At 41.2% G+C, this 22988-nt stretch overlaps 1 protein-coding gene across 2 annotated transcripts; it reads left to right on the plus strand.

Annotated features, from left to right (window-relative positions):
- The first annotated feature begins 1278 nt into the window (after positions 1-1278).
- On the plus strand, positions 1279-22768 carry TBC1D7 (TBC1 domain family member 7). Of its 2 annotated transcripts, none has more exons than XM_033115239.1 (7): positions 1279-1505; positions 3166-3285; positions 7897-8084; positions 11873-12010; positions 18980-19125; positions 20209-20338; positions 21437-22768. In XM_033115239.1, exons 2-7 carry the CDS (start codon positions 3174-3176, stop codon positions 21521-21523), a joined length of 801 nt encoding a protein of 266 aa, XP_032971130.1. In that variant the 5' UTR covers positions 1279-1505; positions 3166-3173; the 3' UTR covers positions 21524-22768. The 2 variants fall into 2 exon arrangements, with proteins under 2 accessions (XP_032971130.1, XP_032971131.1); XM_033115240.1 differs by lacking the exon at positions 1279-1505 and adding an exon at positions 1545-1939.
- Positions 22769-22988: the final 220 nt, after the last annotated feature.

A 22988-nucleotide genomic window follows, 5' to 3' on the forward strand; every position in this document is an offset into this window, starting at 1 on the left:
TCTAAGAGATTAGCCCCTGTGTAGTCTGTTCAGATATGGACTTTGGAGGAGGCAGCACCCATCACTGAACCAAGGTTTCTTTAGGTGGTTCTTCTTAAACCTCAGTAGTTTAAAAACCCACTCAGGCAGTGCTGCTCAGAGGGATGTTTCAGAACTGGTGCTGGTTTGTGACAAGGTCATTAGAGAAATTGAAAGTGTTTATAAACTTTAATAGCCATTTTAAATAGTGATTTTATGTCCGCTGAAGCTAATAAATTGGGGGCTTGTATTTAGTACACCTTGTTTTTAAATTTCATTTTTCATATACCTGATTTGTATAGTGTTTTACTTGAGAGGCTGAATATAGAGGCAGAGGTCTGACTATGTATAAAAATAGAACTCTGACCCACAACCTGCAGCAACAACCTGCCTAGGAAAACCACCCCTTATCTGTAATAATTAGCCTAGGAAGGCAGCCCGCTACAAGTCAGACTTGCAGGAAGCCAGATTGCCCAACTTTAGTAAACAATCCAGGAAGCTAAACAACCCAGGAAGCTAAACATAACTTCTGTAACAGTTGTCCCAAATGGCCAGGACGGCGGATTAGTAACTGACAGCTTCCCTAGTTTTTGTCCCTGCTTCCAATTTAGAAGCAACCAGAGAAAGCCAAACATGGCCAACAGATCACATAGGATGCCGTGCTTCTAATCAGTCTGCCTACAGCTTCCCCATGCCAACAGCCTCCATTGAGGGCACACCTGCAACCTTCCCTTCTTTCCAGTCAACCTTTCCCGCTCCCCTGCCTGCCTCTGAGTCTCTGCCAAAACACAAGTGATGGGGGCTGACTCCCTTGTAGAGCAAGCTCCGAATAAACTGCATTTCCATTGCTCATTTGCCTGGTCTTCATTTATTTCTACAAACTGGGGGGAAAAAACTAAATTAAAAAAACCAAAACGGGTCCTCCACCGCAGACAGCTGGGGCAGCACCGTCCTGCCCTTCTGAAGTCGTCTCCAGGTAGGGACCTCGAGGGCAGGGGAGGGGACAGCATCCCAGTCACCGCTGGGACAGCAAGGGCAACGTGTCGCGAGATCCTCTGGGTAGGAGTGGGTAGGGGGAACGAGGGGACGGGTGTTGGGGGCGGGGAACACATGCCACCAGCCGAAGGCGCCTTTCGGTCTTTCGCGCGTCTGGGACCCAGAGTCTGCAGCCCCACGGCACGGGGGAGCTTCAGCGCATGCTCTCGACGCACGCGCACTCTCCACACCGCCCCTCGGACTCAGTGACGTCACGTCCGGCGGCGGCGGCGGCGGCGGCGGCGCTGGGTGGTGTTTCCTGGGCGGGCCGCGCTCGGCGCTGGTGTCCCGCCGCGTCCCTCGGCCCCTCTGCCCGCCTCTGGTGCGCTCGCCCTCGGTCCCGGGAGGCTCCCAGGTCGCCTGCTCGCCCGCCGGCTGGTCAGCTCGCCTGGCCTGGTTTCCGCGGGCTCCCCCGGACCGCTTAGTCTCAACCTGGGTTTCCACTGCTAGAGGTGAAGCATAACAGGGAGATGGGACCTGGGGGCTTGCTTGGAACAGGGTCTTTTTGGTTTTTACTTTCCGTCAGGTGGACGGTCATGGGCAGGAATGTAACTGACAATATTTGCTCTAAGAGGACGCGTTTGCCGATGTGCAATCGGAGAATGGTGTCCTTAGCAGACACCGTATCACCACCGTACAGCTGTTTGGAGGCTGCTTTTAAATAACCCACCGAACTCATTTAGCATTTTAGTGCTTTGGAATTTTGTTCTTAAAAAGTGTTTGATCCCCAAAGCTCGGAACCCTTTGGAATTTCTCATTTTAAAGGAATCCTAATCTTTACTGTGACTGAATTGGCCCAAAGCGTGGCTTTTCAATAAGGAAGACCTTGGCTGCCTGGAACTCAACCCTCCCCTGGTCACTGAGGACATCTCAGAATTTCTAAAACGTGAGGCTTATACTCTGTTTTGCACCGACATTCCAGCACTTGGATCGGGCAGCGCAGTACCTTTTGGAAAATGCATTACATCCATTCTTAAAACACCAACTAATTTGACTTTTTCCTGGATGACTTGCCGACAGTTGTTTGAAAGTTCCTGTGATAAGACCCTAAGCCCACAACTTTTTGAGTTGTGATGCCAGATTTTAAGTCATTATTCTTGTCTCCAACTTTGTGGCATCACTTGTCAACCAGCTACATTCCTGCCCTCTTCTGGCTTTAATGCTGTTAAGCTTTGTGGGTTTTGAATTTTGATAATTACGCTTGGTAGAATTGTGTTTAAAGGAAAACTAAGGAACTTATGACTCGTTATTTATTTATAGCTTAGTTTTTCCATTTACAAAATGCCTATTTTAGAAAACACAGCCCAGCAAAAGAATGAAAATTAAAATCATCTGGAATCTTACCTAAAGATAACCGCTGCTAGCATTTCAGAACATAGTCTTAATTTTCTTAATGCATAGTATATAAAACAAGAACAGAATCACAGTGTAACAATTTGGTAACCCCTTTTGCATGACATCTTGTCTTTCTATTTCACTCATTTTTTTCTTTGAAGAGGTATTATGACTAGATACTCTCATAAGTAAGGTGGGCTCCTAGTGCCTGAACCTTGTGCCATCTACCAGGGTGCCAAAAAAATGTGTACAGTGGACACTTTGGTCAACATCGCTCAAGCAGTCGTTCTCTGTAATCAGAAGTGTCTGGACGCTGATGGTAACCACTTTCAGCACCTCTTGTAATTACAGAAGTCAAATGTGGCTTGTAGTCATTTTTTATTGGTATATATTGAGTATTACAATTGTATTAGGTGGGTGCAAAAGTAATTGCAGTTTTTGCAATTGTTTTTAACCTTTTAAACTGCAATTACTTTTGCACCAACCTAATACAGTTTTCTTCTCTTAAAATGTGTATACATTTTTTTTTGGTACCTTCTGTATTTTAGCAGCTCAGAGGACTTGTTTCATGTCTTTGTTTTTGGCCAAGGTGCACAGGTGAGGTGATTGTTAGAGTATATAAAGTCCTGTGCAAGGGCAGACAGTTTATTGTAGTATATCAGATTCATGGAAAAGTTGGGGAAAATCATTGAAAAAATTTCAATTCTTCATTCTTTGTTTCTAAACTCACTTTCTCCACCCCCCCAACCCCCGCTCTCTGTGTCTCTCTTCTCCAAGAATGAAACATGACTGAGGACTCGCAGAGAAATTTTCGTTCAGTGTATTATGAGAAAGTAGGGTTTCGTGGAGTTGAAGAAAAGAAATCATTAGAAATTCTCCTAAAAGATGACCGTCTGGGTGAGTTTTATAAGTTAAATTAAGCTTACTGGTTCCAGTCATCCCAAATGTTCTGAAATAAATGTTAGCTTAGAAGATATCTAGAGGTATTTGTTACCTGCTGTATTTTTTGGGTGATGACAGCAGAATGGTATATTTTGGGAGAAGTTATGGATTTTTGAAGTTTATATTTCACTGAGACAGTGTCCGATGTTTTTGAAAGACCTCTTAAGAAGTCAGTAATATTTTTCTCATATTAGACCCATATATTAATATTTCCTTTTCTTAGTTTTCAGAGGTGTCATCGTAACTTCTGGGTAACTTTACAGTAACTCTTGCCATGATTTTCTTTTATGGAAATACTGAGACTATATTATGTATTGATGTTTTAGTTCTTCTAAGCCAGTAATAATAAGGTCTGTTCTGAGGTTGACTAAAGTAAAATAAGCTGAGTCATAGGTAAAAATAGTACTTTATATGCATAGAGTGCTTTTAAAATTTCAAAATCATTTCCCACCTGATCTTTGATTCTTGCTAGGCAGTCTGTGCTTTAAGTATGTCTGGTGTTATTCTCATTTGACAAGTAGGGGGATCTGGGTCCGGACAGTTGAGTGTGGTTTATTGGAAATTGGGGGGATTTGAGGGCCGGCTGTGCACTCACTAGCTATGTTAACTCAGTCAAGTCACTTAACTACTTTGAGCTTCTATTTCTGCATCTTTATGGTTGGCTTTTTGTTTTTATTTTTTAATTTTTAAATTTTTTTATTGGGGAATATTGGGGACCAGTGTGTTTCTCCAGGGCCCATCAGCTCCAAGTCATTGTCCTTCAATCTAGTTGTGAAGGGTGTGTTTCTGCATCTTTAAAACAACCACCCAACAAGCTTACCCTGTGCATTAAATGAAATAAATTCATTTAAATAAGTAGTAACTACTGCTAATAGTATAAGAAATGTAGTAATATATGCAAAATGTAACTCCTATGCTGTCAAACATTAAGTGTTTTTAAATAGCTGGTTGTTGGAACAGTTGGCTAGCAATCAGACCAGAGTGGTCTTTTTCAGATTTACTGACTATATAGTAGGCTTCCTCTGAAGAAATGTGTTATTGTACTTTAAGTTTTGAACAGTGAAATGTACTTTTACATATTGTGACCAGCACGAAAAGCTTCTAACTCTTGTTTATTTTCTTCTAGATATTGAGAACTTCGTACTTTTAGTCAGAGGTTCCCTCTCCCATCCATGTACCGTGCATTGGTATGGAAGGTGCTTCTAGGTACGAGACCCAAGAGTTGGAAACCTATTTCCAAAATGTTCATTTGTTACCGATCAGGAAAAGGAGGATTTGGTTAGGCCCCTTACTGAATATTGGGTCTAACCTTAGGAGACTGAGTTAGCACTCTATAATAGCCTTCAGGAAGGGATTTTCAGTGGCAAAACATTAAATATTACTCTAAATAAGAGTGTCCATTTATTAACGATAGAAGAGAAAGTAATGTGTGTTCCTGAGACACGTGTGGGAAGAGCATTGTACTGGAGAAACACCTGGTCTAGGCTTTATTGTCCACTGGATACCTTAAGAAAGCCCTTCCAGGCTTCATTTTTTACATCTGTAACATGAGGTTCCTGAGCTAAATTAACTTTAGGGTTTAGCTCTCAATTTGTCATGTCTGTGATTCCTAACCCTAGAGGTAAACTTCCTGTTGAGTGCTATCAGAGTCAAAAAGGAATTGGAGAGGTTTTACTTCCAGAAAGCACAGATGGATAATTCCAGTGATGAGTGGCTGAAGGAGAAGGAAAAACGATTTTGCTTAGTTTCTGTGGAAGAAAAAGTATATCAGGTACCACAAATGACTGGCAGCATCCTTTCAGCCCAGGTTGTTTTCCTTATCATTGCTGAGCTTGCTGATGCATATAATACCTACCCACTACCATCCTCCTTTTCTTTCTTAAAAAAAAAAAAGAAAAGAAAAAATTAGAGTAACCCTAGAGTCCCCCTGTGGGTTAGGTATCAGTATCCCAGTTTTACAGATGGGAAAAAGGACTGTGAGGCTAAATAACTTGCCGAAGCCTTACAGCCTACGAGTGGCAGAGCTAGGCTTTGAGCTCAGGTTTGTAGAGCCCATTTGAAGGCAGGGTAGATTGTAGACCTCGTCTTCTTTCCAAAATGTACTGTATTTTCAGGAGTTGAGAAACCCGTAGTTCTCAGTCTGGTTAGAAACCATTCTAGAATCACTGCACAATGACTTTTATGTGTGCGTCTTGACAGTCTTTGTACACGTATATTTCCAATAGCTCACCATGCAGTTAAATCTAGAGATTGGGTGACAACTATTTTAGTTTTTTTCCTGAGCATTTTCCTTAAATCTTAGCATTTCCAGTGGCCATCAAAATAAATGCCTTGCAAGGACGCTTTTTAGGTGGTAATGTCAATACTATCTGTGTCTGCTGGGAGACACTATGTCTATGTATCTTATTAATAATGCCAGCGGATTACTGGGAGATTCTCACTGGTACTTCGTGGCGCTTCCTGAGCGTGAAGGCTTACTTGGCTCTTTCATCACCTGTTTTCTCCACCTGTCTTTATCAGGAAAATCTTTGTTGTTATCTTTAAGGTTGTTAAAGGCACTGGAGAGTTAGAGTTGCCATGTTACGCAGGAGACGGGCTGACTCTTCCTAGCACAGGTTGTTGATTACCTGGGGACTTTGTTATGCCTACGTCCTGATACCACTTTAGGCAAATATCAGAAAGAGACTTGTTAGGACTGGGCCTTAGAAAACAAGTTTGAGGTTTAACATGGAAACACTGTGCCACCTCTAGTAGTATCGTGGGGATTGAACTACAGCTATTTAATCTGTACTGTATTAGCCTAAATTTGGAGGACACTTGAATGTATTACTTTGGCTTTTCCAGAAGCCTGGCGCAGAGCCCCATAGCTGAGGTAAATAAAGATGTATGCAGGAAAAAGAACATTTAAGCAAGTTTGGTTATAACGTGAACATGGCATCATGTTAGCTAGAGTCCTTAGAGCTCATCCAATGTTTGTTTCCCAGAATTTCTTTAGAATATTGGATCTGTGGTGGTTTGCACCAAAGAGTGATCCAGAGTCAAATGTACTAACACTTACACTCGCTTAGTTTTGGGCCGTATACCTTCTAAGTGCTTTATGTATATTAATTTTTTATTCATCACAACAAGTGTTGGAGAGAGGTATTTTTATTCCCATTTTTCAGATGCAGAAGCTAAGACATAGGGAGATGAAGTAAGTTGCTGACGGTCACCCAGCCAGTTAGTTGTCAGCTAGAATTTAAACCCAGCAACTTTACTCCAGTTTCTGTGCTGCTAAGTTTAATGAGGCTGGAATAAATAAAGTGACATGTTTTTATTTATAGCAAAACTTAGAGCTGTATATTGTCACCATTTCCCCAATCTGTTTGACCACGGTCCCCTTTTTCTCATGAAGACTCTTAGGGCTAGTGTTCTGCGAAGAACATTTGGGGAGACACTTATCCCTCCTATTTCCCACCTTGGACATATGAGGAACCAAGTGCCCGGAGAGATATTTGTGAGAGTCCTGGTGTTCTCAGATTTGGGGCTAGAGCCCAGGTATACTGGAGGCCCATCTCGTGCTCTTTTAGTCTGTTTTTCTCCATGCCATTTGTTCGTAAAAAGATGTGCAGTTCTTGCTCCAAAGCCTCGTGTATAAACATCATGTTTAAATGAGTTAATGAGCATAAAATGGCATCAAAATGTAATGTAACATGGCCTTGTCAGTGAAGATGAGAGATTTTTGTGGTCCTGAAGATAGGATACTTTGTACACAAGTTTTAAGTGTTGGGAAAGGGAAGAATTTGATGGGTTGTTGGTGGTTCTGAGATGAAGGGGGCTGCGTTGTCAGTTAGGGCGGCCACAACAAAATACTACAGGTGGAGTGGCTGAAACTGCAATTTATATTCTCATGGTTCTGGAGGCTGGGAAGTCCAGGATCAAGGTGCTGGCTGATTAGGTTCCTGGTGAAGCCTCACTTCCTGGCTTGCAGATGCTACCTTCTTGCTGTGTCCTCACAAGGCCAAGAGAGAGCTTTGGTATCTCTTCCTCTTATAAGGTCGCCAGTCCTATCGGGTTAGGGCCCCCGCCTTGTAACCTCATTTAACTTGAATTACCTCCTTATAGGCCCTACCTCCAAATAAAGTCACTTTGGGGGTTAGCGCTTTAATGTATGAATTTTGAGGGGACACAGTTCCATAGCAGGGGCCAAGGGCAAAAACTGAAGATGGACTTGTAGGAGCAAAAGGTGGCCCCCGGCTGAAGTAAATAAATTGAATTAAATCATTATTGTAATTGATACGGTTTCGTGCCTTGATTTAGATGGCCCCCTTATCCAAGGGCTTTATGACACCGTTCCATAGCTCTCTAATACCAGTGCTGCAGTTGCCATTCAAGCGTTGATGGTATTTAAAATTTAAGATTTGTTTTATGGTGAGAATTTCGAAAAGAGAATATGTGTGGTAATTAGATAGTTGTGTGAATTCTAGTGTAATTGTGATGGGCAGCTCCTCCCAGACTTCTCTTCGGTGGAGCAGGGTTTGGATGGGCCCCTTTGTTTTGCCCTTTGTTTTCCTGGTCTCTGTATAGGGATCCTGCCTCCACACCATGAGTCCCACACCCAGGTGATGACGTATCGCAAGGAGCAGTACTCTGACGTTCTTCATGCCCTGAGAGTCGTTCGTTTCGTCAGTGACGCCACGCCTCAGGTGGAAGTCTACCTCCGCATGTATCAGCTGGAGTCTGGAAAGTTGCCTCGAAGTCCCTCCTTTCCACTGGTTAGTGGTACTGTGGTTTGACACTTGGTGCAGCCCTACACTGTCCCATCTTGCCAGCCTTTGATTGCATCATGTTTTGCCTTAGAAGCTTTCAATGGCTCTCCTTTGTCTGTAGAATAAAAGCAACACATCTTTCCCTGACACTCATGGCCCTGTACGTTCTGACCCCATCAGCCTAATTTTTCTTTAAATACTATGTTTTATTTTGAAGTAATTTCGAACTTACAGAAAAGCTACAAGAATTCCCGTATACCCTTTACCAGGCTCCCCAGTTGTTAACATTCTAGCACGTTTGCTTTGTCCTTTTTCCTGTATATGAATACGTATTTTTTTTTCCTAAACCATTTGGAAATAAGATGCAGACATGATATCCCATTACTTCAGATTCCTTCAGTGCATACTTCCTAAAGATAAGAACACTCCCCCAGGTAACCATAGTACAATCATCGAAACCAAAAAGTTGGCATTGATACAATATTAACATCTAATCTTCTGACTCCATTCACATTTGACCAATTGTTCCAATAACGCCCTTTATCAGAAACAATAAAAGTTTTGGTTCAGAACATACCAAACTTACGCTCACTAGTTGTACCACTTGTTGATTTAAACATTTTAAAATATTTTAACTATTCATTTAGAAATCATTTTAGACATAGAAAAAAGTTGCCATATATCTTCATTTAGCATCCTCGAATGTTACATCTTACATTCCATAGTATAACTATCAAAACCAGAAGATTAGCATTGATACAAAACTATGAACTACTCTATAGACCGTATTGAAATGTTGTTGATTGTCCCAATGATGTCCTTTTTCTGGCTCAGGATCCAATCTAGGATCCCACGTTACATTTATTTCCATGTCTTCTTAGTCTCCTTTAACCTGGGACAGTTCCTCAGTCTTTCTTTGTCTTTCATAAACCTGACATATTTTTTAGAGTACTGGGCAGTAGAGCATTTCTTAGTTTGGGTTTGTTTGATGTTTCCTCATGATTAAAATCTGGTTATGCATTTTTGGCAGGAATGCCACAGAAGTATGATACTTAAGTACTGTTGCTGCTAGCTTTGATCACTTGGTTATGGTGGTGTCTGCCAGGTTTCTTCAATGTAAAGTTACTGTTTTTCCCTTTGTAATTAATAAGTAACTTGTGGGGAGAAACTTTGAGACTGTGTAAATATACATCCACTAATGATTCTGGCCTGGAACAGTTTTACTGTGCTGATCGCCAAATGGTGCTTTTCTAGCTCCTTCATGCCCTCTGCATTTATTTGTTGGCATTCTTTTATAAGGAAGTTTTTCCTTTCTCCCTCATTTATTTATTTATATTAGCATGAATATTATAGATTCCTTTTATTCAATGGCCTATAATCCATTACTGCCATTATTTATTTTTGTGTTCAAAGTATCTCAAATTTGGCCAGTAGGAGCTCTTCAAGCGGACTTCTGTGTCTTTTTGACCAACTCCCATCATTTTGAGCATTTCTTTATGTTCTGGCACAAAAAAATAATCCAGCTCATCTTGTACTTTCCCTGCCTCAGGCCTGGAATCGTCCTTTTTTGGTTTTGGAATGGAGGGTGGTATTTAGCAAATAAGAGCAGGACCCTGGATGTGCTAATTGTTCCTGGGGTGTCATTGCTTCTAAGCCCTCTCAGCAGAAGGAGCTAGGAAATATATGGACGTACACACACATTCACATACATATTCTCTCACCCTTGTGTATGTTTATATATTTGTTTATCTATATTAAAAGCCCTGAGTTTACCTCCAATTCCAGTGCACCGTCAAAAGTTCATTCTAACCATCACTCTTTCTATATTTGCAAGTTCCTTCTCTGACAGTTGCAAATATGAAAAGGCTCTCATTTTCTTCAGTCTATTTACTTCTTTGCTCAGAATGACTCTGTTTGTAACCAGCACTGCCAGCCACCTCTTGGCCCTGGCGGGCAGGCTCCACGGGTCTTGCAGACCCTGGCCACGGCCTCAGCCTGACACCTCCTCAGCCTCTGCTCCCCGGGCCCCAAGCTGCTTTTTAAACTTCATCTTTGGTAAACTCCTTACTCTAGTTACTTGGACTACTTATTGTTTGTAAAGGGATGAGGTGGGAAGAGGGAGGAAGAGTTCGAGCAAAGGAATGATTATAGCTCTAGAGCTTTGGGTGTTTTAATTCAGTTTCCAATTTACTCTGGGCATTTTAACAATTTTTTATTTTGGCCAAAATAGAGTGAATTGTTCAAAATAGGGATTTGTCTGAAAGCTGATTCTCTTACTGCAGATTGCAACCCGTCAGTATAGCATTTTGAGCTTTCACCTATTCTTTCTTTTTGAAGTTAATGATGTGGTTCCCACTTTTACTAAGTTTAACAAGGAGAATGGCCTTGAAAATAATTGGAACTCTTAACATTAACGTCTTTAAATTTCACTTATCCTTGGCAAAATGAAGTTGGTAGTACTATACGAGTTCTTAAATTATACATTAAATTAGGTTAGATTATCTGTTCAAGAAAACTACACGATAGGTTATAGTTGTCACCTCATCCCTGCTACACTTGTCCATGTTCAAGGCCAGACACCTTTCTAGCAATCACAGGCACACATGCTGTCAAAGTGTTTGTTTTGGGCTCTGCGACGCCATGTCTCCCTGATCAAGCCCTCAATCAGCCTCGTTTTTCTTATCCATTAATAAGAGTGTGTGACGGTGCTTGACACAGGGCCAGGAACATGGTCCATCAAGGACATTGCTCCTCTTCCCAGGCCACCCAGTGTGGCCGGGAGCAGCAGTGAGATGCCGCGTCGGGAGCACCTCGCTCAGTGCCCAGTACCAGGGGGGAGTCCAAGAAAGGAGCTTCCTTCCCTGCTCTTCTTTCTCTCCTCCTTTGACACGTTAATTAATGTTTAGAAAAATGCATTTTCCATGATTCTGTTAACATTTTATAGAATGTTAATAAGCTGAAAGGAGGCCTAAAATGAAATACTTTTCTTAAAATCGGAATTTTGATTGAACTTGGGACTTTTTAGGGGAGTAGAAAGATACGTTTTAGCTTCTTTTAATATTAAAATCCCTCAGCTATTAAATCTTAGGTGAAAATGTATTTTTGTGTAAGATATGGTGATTGAAAACAAAAAAGATTTTCAAGCAGATTCCAGTTTTAATAGGATTTCTTTTTTGAAATTTATTTGAGGGTTTACTTTTCTGTTCTGAGTATTGACACAAGGTTTGAGAAATGCCATTCTTCTGATTCCTAAAATTCTGATTCTAGCAACATTTGAACTTTTTGGATACTTAAAGATAGAACAAAATTCTAAAGGTATGTGTGAATGCTTTGAGATAAAGAAAATGCTGCCTTAGTCCGTTTGGAGTCCCTGAGTTTTTGCCAATTATCGTATTGACAGATATCTCCAATTATTACTTGTGCTGTGTAGCACATCATTTTGACATAAATTCTCTAGCCCCGAGAATATTTTTAGGTGGAGAGAATCAGCACCTTGCTTCTGATTTATGTTGATTCTTTTATAGCCTTAATGTTAGAAGTTGGCAAGTGTCTGAGTGCTCAGCCTGAAACCCGGGTACTCATAAACAACGTGATTCAAGTAGACTTCTCTGCTTCTTCCCCTTATCTCCCCCTTGGTCTTCTCTTTAGTGATGGACTATGCTTTTTGGTTCCACTTTGATTTATTAATACAGCCTCTTCAAAATTTAGGGGATAAGCCTTCATCTTTATTAAAGAAATGTGTATTGCTCTCTTCTGCTGTGCCTGCCTCTTGAGATTTATTATTAATCTTTCAGAAGCCAGAAGATGAAGTATTTGTTGCCATCGCAAAGGCCATGGAAGAAATGGTGGAAGATAGTGTCGACTGTTACTGGATCATCCGATGCTTTGTGAACCAATTAAACAACAAGTACCGAGATTCTTTGCCCCAGCTGGTGAGGGATGTTGGTAGGGGGTGGGGGTGAGCAATAGTACTGGGGTCTTCAGAAAACACTCCTACCTTCTGGTGCTGCTGCAATTAGGAGTAGACCCCCTTAGTAGGAGTCAGCAGATGTAAATATTTCCAGCTTAGCTGGCCAGATGGGCTCTGTGTCTCCGTGTCTCTATTGCAGTCACTCAGCTCTGCTGTGGTTGCACAAAAGCAGCCATCGACAATACAGGAAGGAACAGTTGTGGCTGGATTTGGCTGCTGTGGGCCACAGTTTGCAAACCCCTGCTCTGTAGTATTCCTTATCTTGACCTAGAATCCCAAGATAAGGAATACTACATATCCTGGCTTTATCTAGGGTTTTCCCTCTGTATTAGCTAAGGTTGAAGTTTGGCTGCATATAGTGGAAAGCCCTCTGAACAGAAGCCTTATTGTTGTGGGAAGTCCAGGGGTGAGGCCGTCCCGAGCTGGGGCCACGGCGCCAGGTGTCAGCAGGGACCCAGCTCCTCTCCCTCCTCTCCAGCCTCCTCAAGGTATGATCCTGCCTCTTGTGCTCACAGGTGGGTGATGGAGAGGCAGCGTGACATCTGTGTTCTGCGCAGGGAGGAGAGGCTAGAAGAGATGAGCCAGCCAAGCCTGTCCCCCTTTGACAGACATTCCTTCTGCATCTGCATATCTGTTAGTGGCAGGACTGTGTCACCTGGCCGCCCGTCTGCAGGGCAGCCTGGGAAAGGTGTTTTCATTTCAGCCAAACACATTGTGATCTCCCATTCCAACAGGATTCTGTGCGTGAAGGAGAGCTGAGTGGGTCTGAGGGAGGCAGTGGCTGCCTGCTGTGCTCTGATGGGGATCAGAGAACCCAGTGCCACTTGTTTCATCAGCATAAACCAATGGTCCTCTGCCGTTCTCTTTTCCCAGTTTTGTTCCCCTTTATAAAAATGAATCTGTCTTTTATCTTAAAACATTGAGTTGTTTTCTTTGCACATCCTATTGAGAATAGGTTCTGTGACACGGATTGCCGGACCCGCTGGGGGGCCCTGCTGAAGGTTGGATGAGCCCTGAGGGTCTCCAACTACAGCAGTTACCAGGCCGCTGGCTAGGCCATTCCGCTTTGTAGAGACTGGACAAGACTGTGTTTATGTATCAGTGAAGTAAAATTTCAAGAATTTTAAAATGTAATCCATTTAGTTGATTTCAATAAAAATAATTTAAGCATGGCATCAGAGCATCTATAGAGAAAATGCTAGTTGCCTAATTAAATCGAGACGGTCAATTTACACCATAATTTAATTAGCTTTTCTTATCTAATATTGGCATAAATTCTAGCGTTTTGATAGCTTATGTTTAAAAATTCATTCTTTGTTTGTGATAACACATAGTAGATAAATACATTCTTCAAGTATTAAACAATCCAGGTGACTCGAGTGTTGCTATAGGTCTGTCCCGCTACCTCCCCACCCCCCACTTTGTAAGAAAACACTGTCATCAGTTTGATGTGTTTTCTTCCAGGTGTATGTGTGTGCTCGCACCTCACCTCACACACACACAATGATTTATATTTATACGGGTATCTCATTTTATATGTATAATTATTTTTTAAAACATATGTATTTTTAAAAACTGTATTATCACACTGTTCATGTGGCCCTACAGTTTCTTGTGTTCTTTTTTAACTTAATGTTTTGGAGGCTTTCCAAATTAGTACAGTTTTCAGCCCTGAATCGCTGTTAGTACTACCTGGGAGCTTTTAAAAATTACCGGTGTCCTTACTCCACCTGGACAAATTAAGCCAGACTCTCTGGGTCTGGGGCCCCAGAATTCTAATTTTTTGAAAGCTCCAGGTGATTCTGAAGTGTGGCTGGGGTTGAGACCTATTCGTTTAGAACCACCCCTTTTTTTTAAGTTGCTCACAGTATTGTAAAGAATGCGCCATGTTTTAACGTAACAGATCCGTGCGGACAGTCTCCAGGCCGTACATGTGTATGTGTGAATGTTTCTCTGGGTGGGTAGAAGGGGAGTGCTCGGTTGAAAGAGAGACATATTTAAAATTCTAACTGCCAGGTTGTTCACCCAAAAGCCATGCCAGTTTTGCTTCCCCAAGGAGATTCTGAGATTTCCTGTTTTCCACTCCATTGCCAATACTCGATAGTATCTATCTCTTAAATTTTTGTCAATCTGATAGTGAAATGGTAACCCATTTAATTTACATATCCTCATTTTCTAGTGAAGTGGAGCAGCTTTGCATATGTTTATTGGTCATTTACAATTACCCACCTTTCTGTTACTTCGTTTGCTTCTTTCTTTTTTATTTGTAAAAGTTATTGATAAACTCTGGATTTTTATCCTTTGTTACATATGTTGAAAATGTTTTCTCCCTGTCTGTTGCATGTACTAAAATTTTAAGTTTTGATACAGTTGGATTTGTCAACACTTTTATTTTACTTGTTTAGATCTTATTTAGGAAGCTCTTTCTAACCCCAACATACAAAAAACAGTTTTTTTAAAAAAAAAAAAAACTTCTAGCTAATTTATTAAAATGTTTAAACATTTGAAAATATAGTTTTTTCATTTCTGAGGGATTTATTGTTTTGGCTGGTGTAGACACAGATTGGACTTCATTTCTTGCTTGTTAACTGCCACTCAACTTCAGCCAGCACACTCCTTTCTCTTCCTCCTGCCCTCTTCCTCCTCCCTCTTCTTCTTCTTCCTCTTCCTCCTGCCCCCTCCTCTTCCTCCTGCCCTCTCTGGTTAACAGTTACTGAGAGTGTGCCTCATGCCAGGCAGTGCTAAAAGTGCTTTATCAGTGAATTACTTCATTTAAACATATAGCTCTGTTTTTAAAGATGAGGAAACTGAAGCACAGAGCAGTCAAGTAACTTGCCCAAGGTTACACAGTCATAAGCAGTAGGACTACCACTTACATTACTTATTTGTCAGTTCATCCTTTTTTTCATAGATTTAAAATGCCATTCTTATGAATTATTGTATACTAGATTTCCATATATACAGAGGGTGCCAAAAAAAGTATACACATTTTAAGAAAGGATAACTGTATGAAAATTGTAATACTCAACATATACCGATAACAAAAGGTGAATACAAATCACATTTCACTTCTGCAATTACAAGAAGTGCTCAGAGTGGTTTCCATTAGCGTCCAGACACTTCTGATTATAACGAACTACTGCTTGAGCAACGTGGACCAAAGTGTCCACTTGTATACATTTTTTTGTATCCCTGGTATATATATTTGTCTCTTCTTGGGCTCTTTTTCCCTCCATTGAGCTATTTTGTCTATTCCTGGGCCAATATCATATGGTGTATTTAATACAGCTTCCAAGTATATTTTGATAGCTGGTAGGGTAAATTTCCTCTATTGTTCTTTTTAAAAAATTTTTTGGCTATGTTTGAACTGTCTTTTTTCTTGTTAGAAATGCATTTTAGAATCATTACGATACTAAATGTCCTCTAAACCTTAATTTCTTCATCTTCAAAAAAGAGCTTTCCTTTAATATGTACATTATAATACCTAGCACACAGTTTCAAGTAGTTATGAATTTTTTTAAAAAAAATTTCAGAATGCATAAGAAAAGCTAACTTTCCTTTATATTGACATATGATTTAGGCATTAAATAGTTTACTTAAACTTTTCTCTTTATTTAAGCTGTGTTTAGTCAGCCTTGAAATTTTTTATTACTGTTTTATGGCTGTCTTCTTCCTAGGGTCTTGTTAAAGTAGACTTTCTATAATCTTGTCTGTTATCTTTTCAAGTTGATGTGGTTTTACCAAATAAATTGGGTGTCACAAAGCATAGGTTGTTTTATAGTCCTAGGGAAGTGTGCATGTGATGGACAATGATGGGCCTTTCACATCAAAGAATATATCTGGTGGTGCCGTGTTTATTATGTTGTAGTGTTCTGATTTATCGGATTACATCACCTCTTCTCTCCTGACTCGCTTTTGGAAATTCTGCTCTTTGATGAGGCCCCTCATTGCCGAGGAGAATAGAGGCCAACTTCAATGGTGTGATGTGGAAGACCCCTGTGGTTAATCTCTTTTCAGAGCAGACTGTCCTTAAGCTATCTCAAACTTCCTTGTGTTCAGTCATTAAAGTAAGCAAGCTTTCTTTCATTGCTATTGCTGCAATTTTTTAAAGCTATTCTAAGGGGAGGGTTTTTGATTTTTGTTCTAATAAACACCAAGAGCAACCTCTTCCTAAGTTTAATATAAATCCCTCTCAGGGTGGGTAAGTCTCTTTTTTGTGAGGTTTTAACTTCTGTTGGTGAGCTATGCTATTTATTTTCTTCATAAAGTAACAATTTAGGGTCATGGAAACATTGGAAATAACCAAAATGTTTAACAGTAAAATATAATAATTACATCTATCAATTGCTGAGTACTAAAAATTTCAGGTAACATAAATGTTATCTCCTACTGAAAAAAAAAGTGTGTGTGTGTGTGTGTGTGTGTGTGTTTATTAGGTTGGTGCAAAAGTAATAGCAGTTTAAAAGGCTAAAAATAATTGCAAAAACCGCTATTACTTTTGCACCAACCTAATATATTGGGGATGCCAAAAAGTATGCAAGTGGACACTTTGGTCAACATTGCTCAAGCAGTAGTTCTCTGTAATCAGAAGTGTCTGGACACTGATGGTAACCACTTTGAGCACCTTTTGTAATTGCAGAAGTCAAATGTGACTTGTATTCATCTTTTGTTATCGGTGTATATTGAGTGTTACAATTTTAATATTTTTTTTTCCTTTCTTAAAATGTGTATACATTTTTTTGGTACCCTCTGTGTGTGTATATATATACATATATGTGTGTATATGTACACACATACACACGTATATGTATTCACCCTCTTTCTTAGATTTAGCAGTAGCACATGATACAGATTTTTCTCCACCCTCCTGTTTTTTTGCCTGGAAGATGAAATGTAGTGGAGATCATGCCCTAATAGTATAGAGGGACGTTCCTTATTCCCTTTCATGGCTGCGTACTACTGCACTGTGTGTGTATTCACTGGTTTATTTAACCCATCCTCTCTCTATGTTGGCCATTTGGGATTTTCCAGTCTTTTCCTATTATACAAAGTGTTATAGATAATAGCTTTGTGCATATATCTTTCATATACTTACTAGTACATTTCTGGGATAGATGCCCTAGAAATGGATTGACTGGATCAAAGGGTAAATGTATATGTTACTTTGCTAGATATCTCCATATTCTTCATTTAATTCACAATATTTATTCAGCAGTCATATATTGAGTGCTACTATGCCAAGTAATGTTCTAGGTCCTGGAGAACTAGCAGTGAACGAAACAGATGTAGTCCCTGCCCTCACTGAGCTTACAGTCTGATAAAGGAAGAAGACAAAATACTTTACAATTTTCACTCATCTGTATCTTGATTGTTATTTGTACTGTCTTTTAGATGAACTTTTCTTTGCTGTGAGGTATAATATATAAGTGTGTGTGTGAGTATGTGTGTGTGTGTGTGTGTGTGTGTGTGTGTGTTCACCCGTGTCACTTTGTGAGAAAAGTACATATATACCATTGGCAGAACCGACCAAAATTCAGAGGTGAAAAGCCAGAACAGGGGCCCTTTGCCAGTTTGTACTTTGGAGAGAAGCTCCTGGTTTGGGGAGTTGTCTGTAGTGTTGTTGAGAAGCTGTAGTTAAGTAGTTAAGTTGTAGTTAAGTTGTTGTTAAGTAATGGAGGTAAGTTGGATAAACAGAAAAAAGTCAGAGAGCCTCTGACAGAGGAGAAACTGGAGCAGATACTACTATGTGGGCCCACTTTGTCTGGGTGCCTCCTTCCCATTCTTCGTGCGCCAGCCCAAACGTCACCTCCCTGGGGAACTTTCTGGCTCCTACAGCCTAGGTTAGGATTCCTACCGGCTGTGCCCAGCGCCTTGTGCTTATGCTCATCAGAGCTTTAGTACAGTGCATTCTAGTCAGCTCTTGACTGGGCTCTGTCAGGCCCTTGCAGGAGGGACTTGATTTATGTGTTCCCCTGTTCCCTGTGTGTTAACACAGGGTCTGGTTACAGTGGACATGGCAGGGTTATGAGCCACCACTTTGGCAGAAGCACAGGGATGCAGATATTTCGTAAAATAAACATTTCCATGTGCTCAGGTGACCAGTGGTCGGGTTGTGCTCTTCTGTATACGAGGTATAGTCCTTAGGGTTTGACCCTCAGGGCCCATTCATAGTCAGTGAACCCCAAATAGAGCAGCTGTGCAGGGTGGACGGGGCCTGGTCTGGGCCACGGGCTTCGTTAGCCTCCCAGTTTTCTGGAGTTGCTTGCTGCTTAACCTCATGTGGGAGAGGCTAGCTGACGGCATCCAGGTTCTTGTTCCCTTTGCATTATTCCTTGGCTTCCCGAGAATTCTCATGCACATTTACTGGGGGCAGAGCCCGCCCTCTGGACATCCCTGTTGGGGGAACCTCCTTGACGCGGTGCACTGTGGTGCTTAGTGTGGGTCAGCATGTGTTGGTCAGTGGCTGACCGGCCCTTTTCATCCCCAACTCTTTTGTCTCCTTCTTCCTGCTCCCGCTCCCGCTTTAGTCCCATCCCCTCTCCCTGGTCTTCCCCTTCTCTCTTCCCCTTTTTCCTGTCTCTATAATCTGCCCTAGAGCAGCCAGGAATATCATGGGCCTTTCTAAGCTCCCCAGAACAATTGGATTTGGCTTTGGGCTTTTGCCTCAGGCTGTTGAATCTGCTTAGTGCAGTTAACATTAGGGTGACCAACTGTTGCATTTTGCCAGGGACTATCCTGGGAAACCCCTCAGTCCTGGCCGGTCGGTTGCCCTGGTTGTGCTGACCTGGGAAACCGGCAACTTGGATGACTCTGAAGTTTTGTTTCCTAGCACTTCCCTGCATTCAGCATGTATATTTTTTCATCATAGGCTGTAAGATCAGGTAATGTTACGTCACAGGAAATGAATAATCTCTTCCTGTTTAATCATTAGCCAAAGGCTTTTGAACAATACTTGAATCTGGAAGACAGCAGGCTGCTGAGTCACCTGAAGACGTGTTCTGCAGTGTCCAAACTTCCTTATGACCTCTGGTTCAAGAGGTGCTTCGCCGGGTGCTTGCCTGAATCCAGCTTACAGAGGCGAGTATTTCTTTCAAAGACATACTGAAGGCTTGGAGTTGGAAAAGAATCCTAGGTTTTCATGTGATCACCCCTCAGAATATAAATTTGCTTTGGAACAATACAGTACTTTAAAGCTATTTTCTCCAGCAGCTAACATAACACACAGGATTCTGCTTAGTATGTATACAGTTAGAAATATTAGAATATTAATTTAATCGTAACAAGAATTAGTACAAATCTTAGAACATACAATTTAAAAAATTGAGGGCTCTCAGTTGGATGCTGTACAATGTTCAAATCTGACACATTCTCCAGGAGTTTACATACAGGCACGGGCTTTTCTTTCCCAGACATGTGGTAGGTGCTAATCTGGAGAAAATCTTGGTATTTCTTAGTTTCATTATGACATCTTTAAAGTAGCTAAAGAGATTGGAGACTCAAAATCAGAGTCTTTAAGTTTAGTGAAAGCATTAGTATCAGACATGTATTATGGGTATTTCAGAGTCCTGGACCTTCCCCTCCAAGATGTTGCAATGTAGTTGGGAAGAAAGACAATACGCAGAGAACATTACAAGACAATACATATCTAAGCATATGGAGCATAATACCAACTTTAAGAGTTACAGACATTATCAGAATAATTATTTTAGTATGGCTACTGATCAATATTTATCTCCTTACGCCCTTGGAGAAGTTTAAGGAATTTGAACCACTGGAAAGTGAAATTTATCTCATTTCATATGCTTCTTTTGTTCCTTAGCAATCATAACAAAATATTAGTAAAATCTAAACTTTGGTTTAGAACTTTCCTTTCCTTCCCCAAACTGTTGGGTTTGAAACATTAGGAAATGGGCGTTTGGTACATTTTTAGCAGAGCAAGTACTTTTTAGTGATGATTCCTTTTTTCCTTCCAGTGCTGATTGTGTCTGAAATAGATTTCAACTGGCTGATTTATTTCTTGTTTTTTTGATGATTATTTCATTATAACTCTTTTGTGAAGCTTAAAACAGAAGGAGTGATTTGATTCAGTTTTGTAATTTGAGATCTCTAGGTAAACAGATTTCAAACACTATTTGATTATGTATCTCTTCTTTTTTGTAGGGTTTGGGATAAAGTTGTAAGTGGATCCTGTAAGATCCTAGTTTTTGTAGCTGTGGAAATTTTATTAACTTTCAAAATAAAAGTAATGGCACTGAACAGTGCAGAGAAGATAACCAAGTTTCTGGAAAATGTAAGTGTGCTTTATTTGATTTTGAATCTAGAAAGGAAGTCAGCTTAGCAAACCAGATTTTCCTATTGCATTAAACTATTTCAGAGAAATAACATAGTGTATTTTTACATTATAAGAAACAATTTCTCCCTTGAAAAAAATTAGCTTACTGTTGATCTATGGATTTTAGTTTGCATCCTCTATTTGGAGGACGATGGTCTGAGCAAGGAGACTGTCACATGTCACCGTGACTGTGTGCACTTAGGGCCAGAGGCTTATCCCCTGACGAGACTATAGGAAACTTGTCAAGAAAAGGAAAAGGTGAGAGCTCTCACTTTAGGATGAGCAGTCCTGGTTAACGCAAGGGGAATCCTGGTGTTCGGGGGATTTTGTCAGCCCTTTCATTTCTGTTCCCATCGCTGTTGGAATCCCAGCTGGGTTGTGTTAATGTACCTAGGTCTTAACTTGTACATGTTGAAGACATTCTAAATGAATCGGGCTTTCCTTCTCTGTGTACCTTAGAATACTCTTAACCATGCAGGAGGTAGAAATACAGAGACTCATGCCTGAAGGAATTTCTCTGGATCCAAAATCTATTCTTTTTTTTGTTTTAAATCAGTCAGTATTAACATGTGAACACTGCTTTGGTAAATAATAAGTACTAAGTGAATGTGTGTGTTGAATAAATGACTCATCATCATTATAATAATTAGTGGCTAACGGGGCCAGTGCCTGTGCCAAGAGTTTTTTGTGGAATATTTCACGTAATCCTGTAACAGCCCTATGACGTGGGGCTATTGTTTGCCCCATTTTAGAGATGGGATCTGAACCCAGGTATAGCTTAGCTAACCTGAACCCCAGGTAGCTCAGGTAACCTGCCCAGGGGCATACAGTTAGTGGGCAATGCAGGATTTGAACCCAGGCAGTCTGACATTAGAGCTCCTGTGTGTGTCTTCAGGTGGCATGTGAATCAAAGATCCTGGCAGCAGCCATAGATGCAATTACTTCCTGCAACAGTGGAAATTCCATCGGAAATAAGTTAGATTCCACAGTGAGGGAGATACTGATGTTTTTACAGCTTCACTGAAATTTCACGAAGACTGGTTTGCTTGTTCACAGATCCCCCAGGACAGCTCGGATGCGATTGTGAGCAAGGCCATCGACTTATGGCATAAACACTGCGGGACGCCTGTCCATTCAGCCTGACCGCTCCTGCCGGTGTGGACAGCCTGCGGGGTGCGCCCGGAGCGTTTGTTCTGAGGACCTGATCCACTAAACTGATCAAAGCAGGGTTCTCGCTTTGCTGCTCCAAGTGCAATTTCTTTTCCAGCAAAAGTATTGAATGAAGATACTGGTATCGCTGCACCGTGGCGCGGCATCTTTCGGTTGCACGGAGTACCAGGTTCCACTCCGAATACACTTGAAAAGGGTTGTTGGAGTTGTGAAAGCAGTTCAGTCAGGGTCGAGGGTGCTTTAGGAAGCAGAGCAGAACCAAGCCCGCTCTACTTCTCTCTAATCGGCGCCAAGCGAGGGGCTCTCTAAGGTCTGTTTCTGGAATAAAGGTTAAATAACTTCCTTCTGTTGACAACTCAGAGTCGGCTTTTGTTGATGCAGTTCTTATTTAAATCTAAGCCGACTGCTCTCTGAGGCTTCCTCTTGCTAAACAGGTTTAAATAAGGCCTTACATTTTTTTCTTTGTACCAGTTGGAATGAAACAGTGATTGACCAAAATATGTCTAAATTTACCTACCAGGAGAGACAATACTTGTTGATATTTTGCTGGACTTGTGCTTTTTCCTGATGGGTCATTAGATGCTGGGTGGGCTTCAGGGTGCCCTCTGCCACCCAGGATAGGAGTGGGAGAAATGGCAGGTTAAGGTGAACAGCTAATGACCCCTGAGCCGTACTGTGCCATGTTATGGTAACTGTTCATTGGAAAGTGGCAGGCTTTGAGCCCCTCGAGTAAGATGCGGCCCTTTGTTTGCAACTGATTCAGCTGTCAGACCTACAGGAGCCTGAGTGGTGAGCTGGATTCTCCCCACCCCCTACCTCCCCAAAAAAGCAGAAGGAGACCATGAAATGATGAAGTTAGAAATCTGAGAATTCAGTCCTTCCCTAAAGTGTAAAGTAACTGCCTAGAAAGAGTTCAGGAAACCTGAGTTGTGGGATCCAGCTGATACTTCTGTATAGTAGCATATCCAAAAGTATTTAATTTTTAAAAAAGACAACAATACACTCAGAAGAAAACTCCTTAAAGTACACTTTTGCATACAGTTAAGACTGTGTATTTATTCGGTGATTGCCTCTACCGCCGAAGAACTTTTAATCCATTTGGGGCTATAAGAAAAAAACACATGAGAAGGAATTCCTGCCCCAATCACCAAATGGTGATCATGATGCCTGAAATTCACAGCGAAGTCATAAAACAATAATAATTTTACTGCTGTTTAATTTATTAGCCACATGTCATTTGTACAACTTTTTAGGAAAATAACAGCTGATAAAGTTGTGATGTTTGTGAATCTCAATTCCGGAAAAAGAAGAAAAAGAAGAATTAGCAATCTGTCAACAAGAGGATAGGAAGGTGTGCGTTGCTGTTCACTCACGCCTCGTGCTCACTGGGGGAAGTGTGGGAGGCGGGAGACAGGGCGCGTGGGGCTGCTGGTGGGGG

Source organism: Rhinolophus ferrumequinum, chromosome 9 (genome assembly GCF_004115265.2).
Source record: "Rhinolophus ferrumequinum isolate MPI-CBG mRhiFer1 chromosome 9, mRhiFer1_v1.p, whole genome shotgun sequence".
NCBI classification, from domain to species: Eukaryota; Metazoa; Chordata; class Mammalia; order Chiroptera; family Rhinolophidae; genus Rhinolophus; species Rhinolophus ferrumequinum.

Coding starts and splice junctions, on each gene's coding strand:
- TBC1D7 (XM_033115239.1), top strand. CDS start 3,174: ATGACTGAGGACTCGCAGAGAAATTTTCGTTCAGTGTATTATGAGAAA. Junction 3,286..7,896: donor CCTAAAAGATGACCGTCTGG/GTGAGTTTTATA, acceptor GTCTCTGTATAG/GGATCCTGCCTCCACACCAT. Junction 12,011..18,979: donor GAGATTCTTTGCCCCAGCTG/GTGAGGGATGTT, acceptor TTTAATCATTAG/CCAAAGGCTTTTGAACAATA.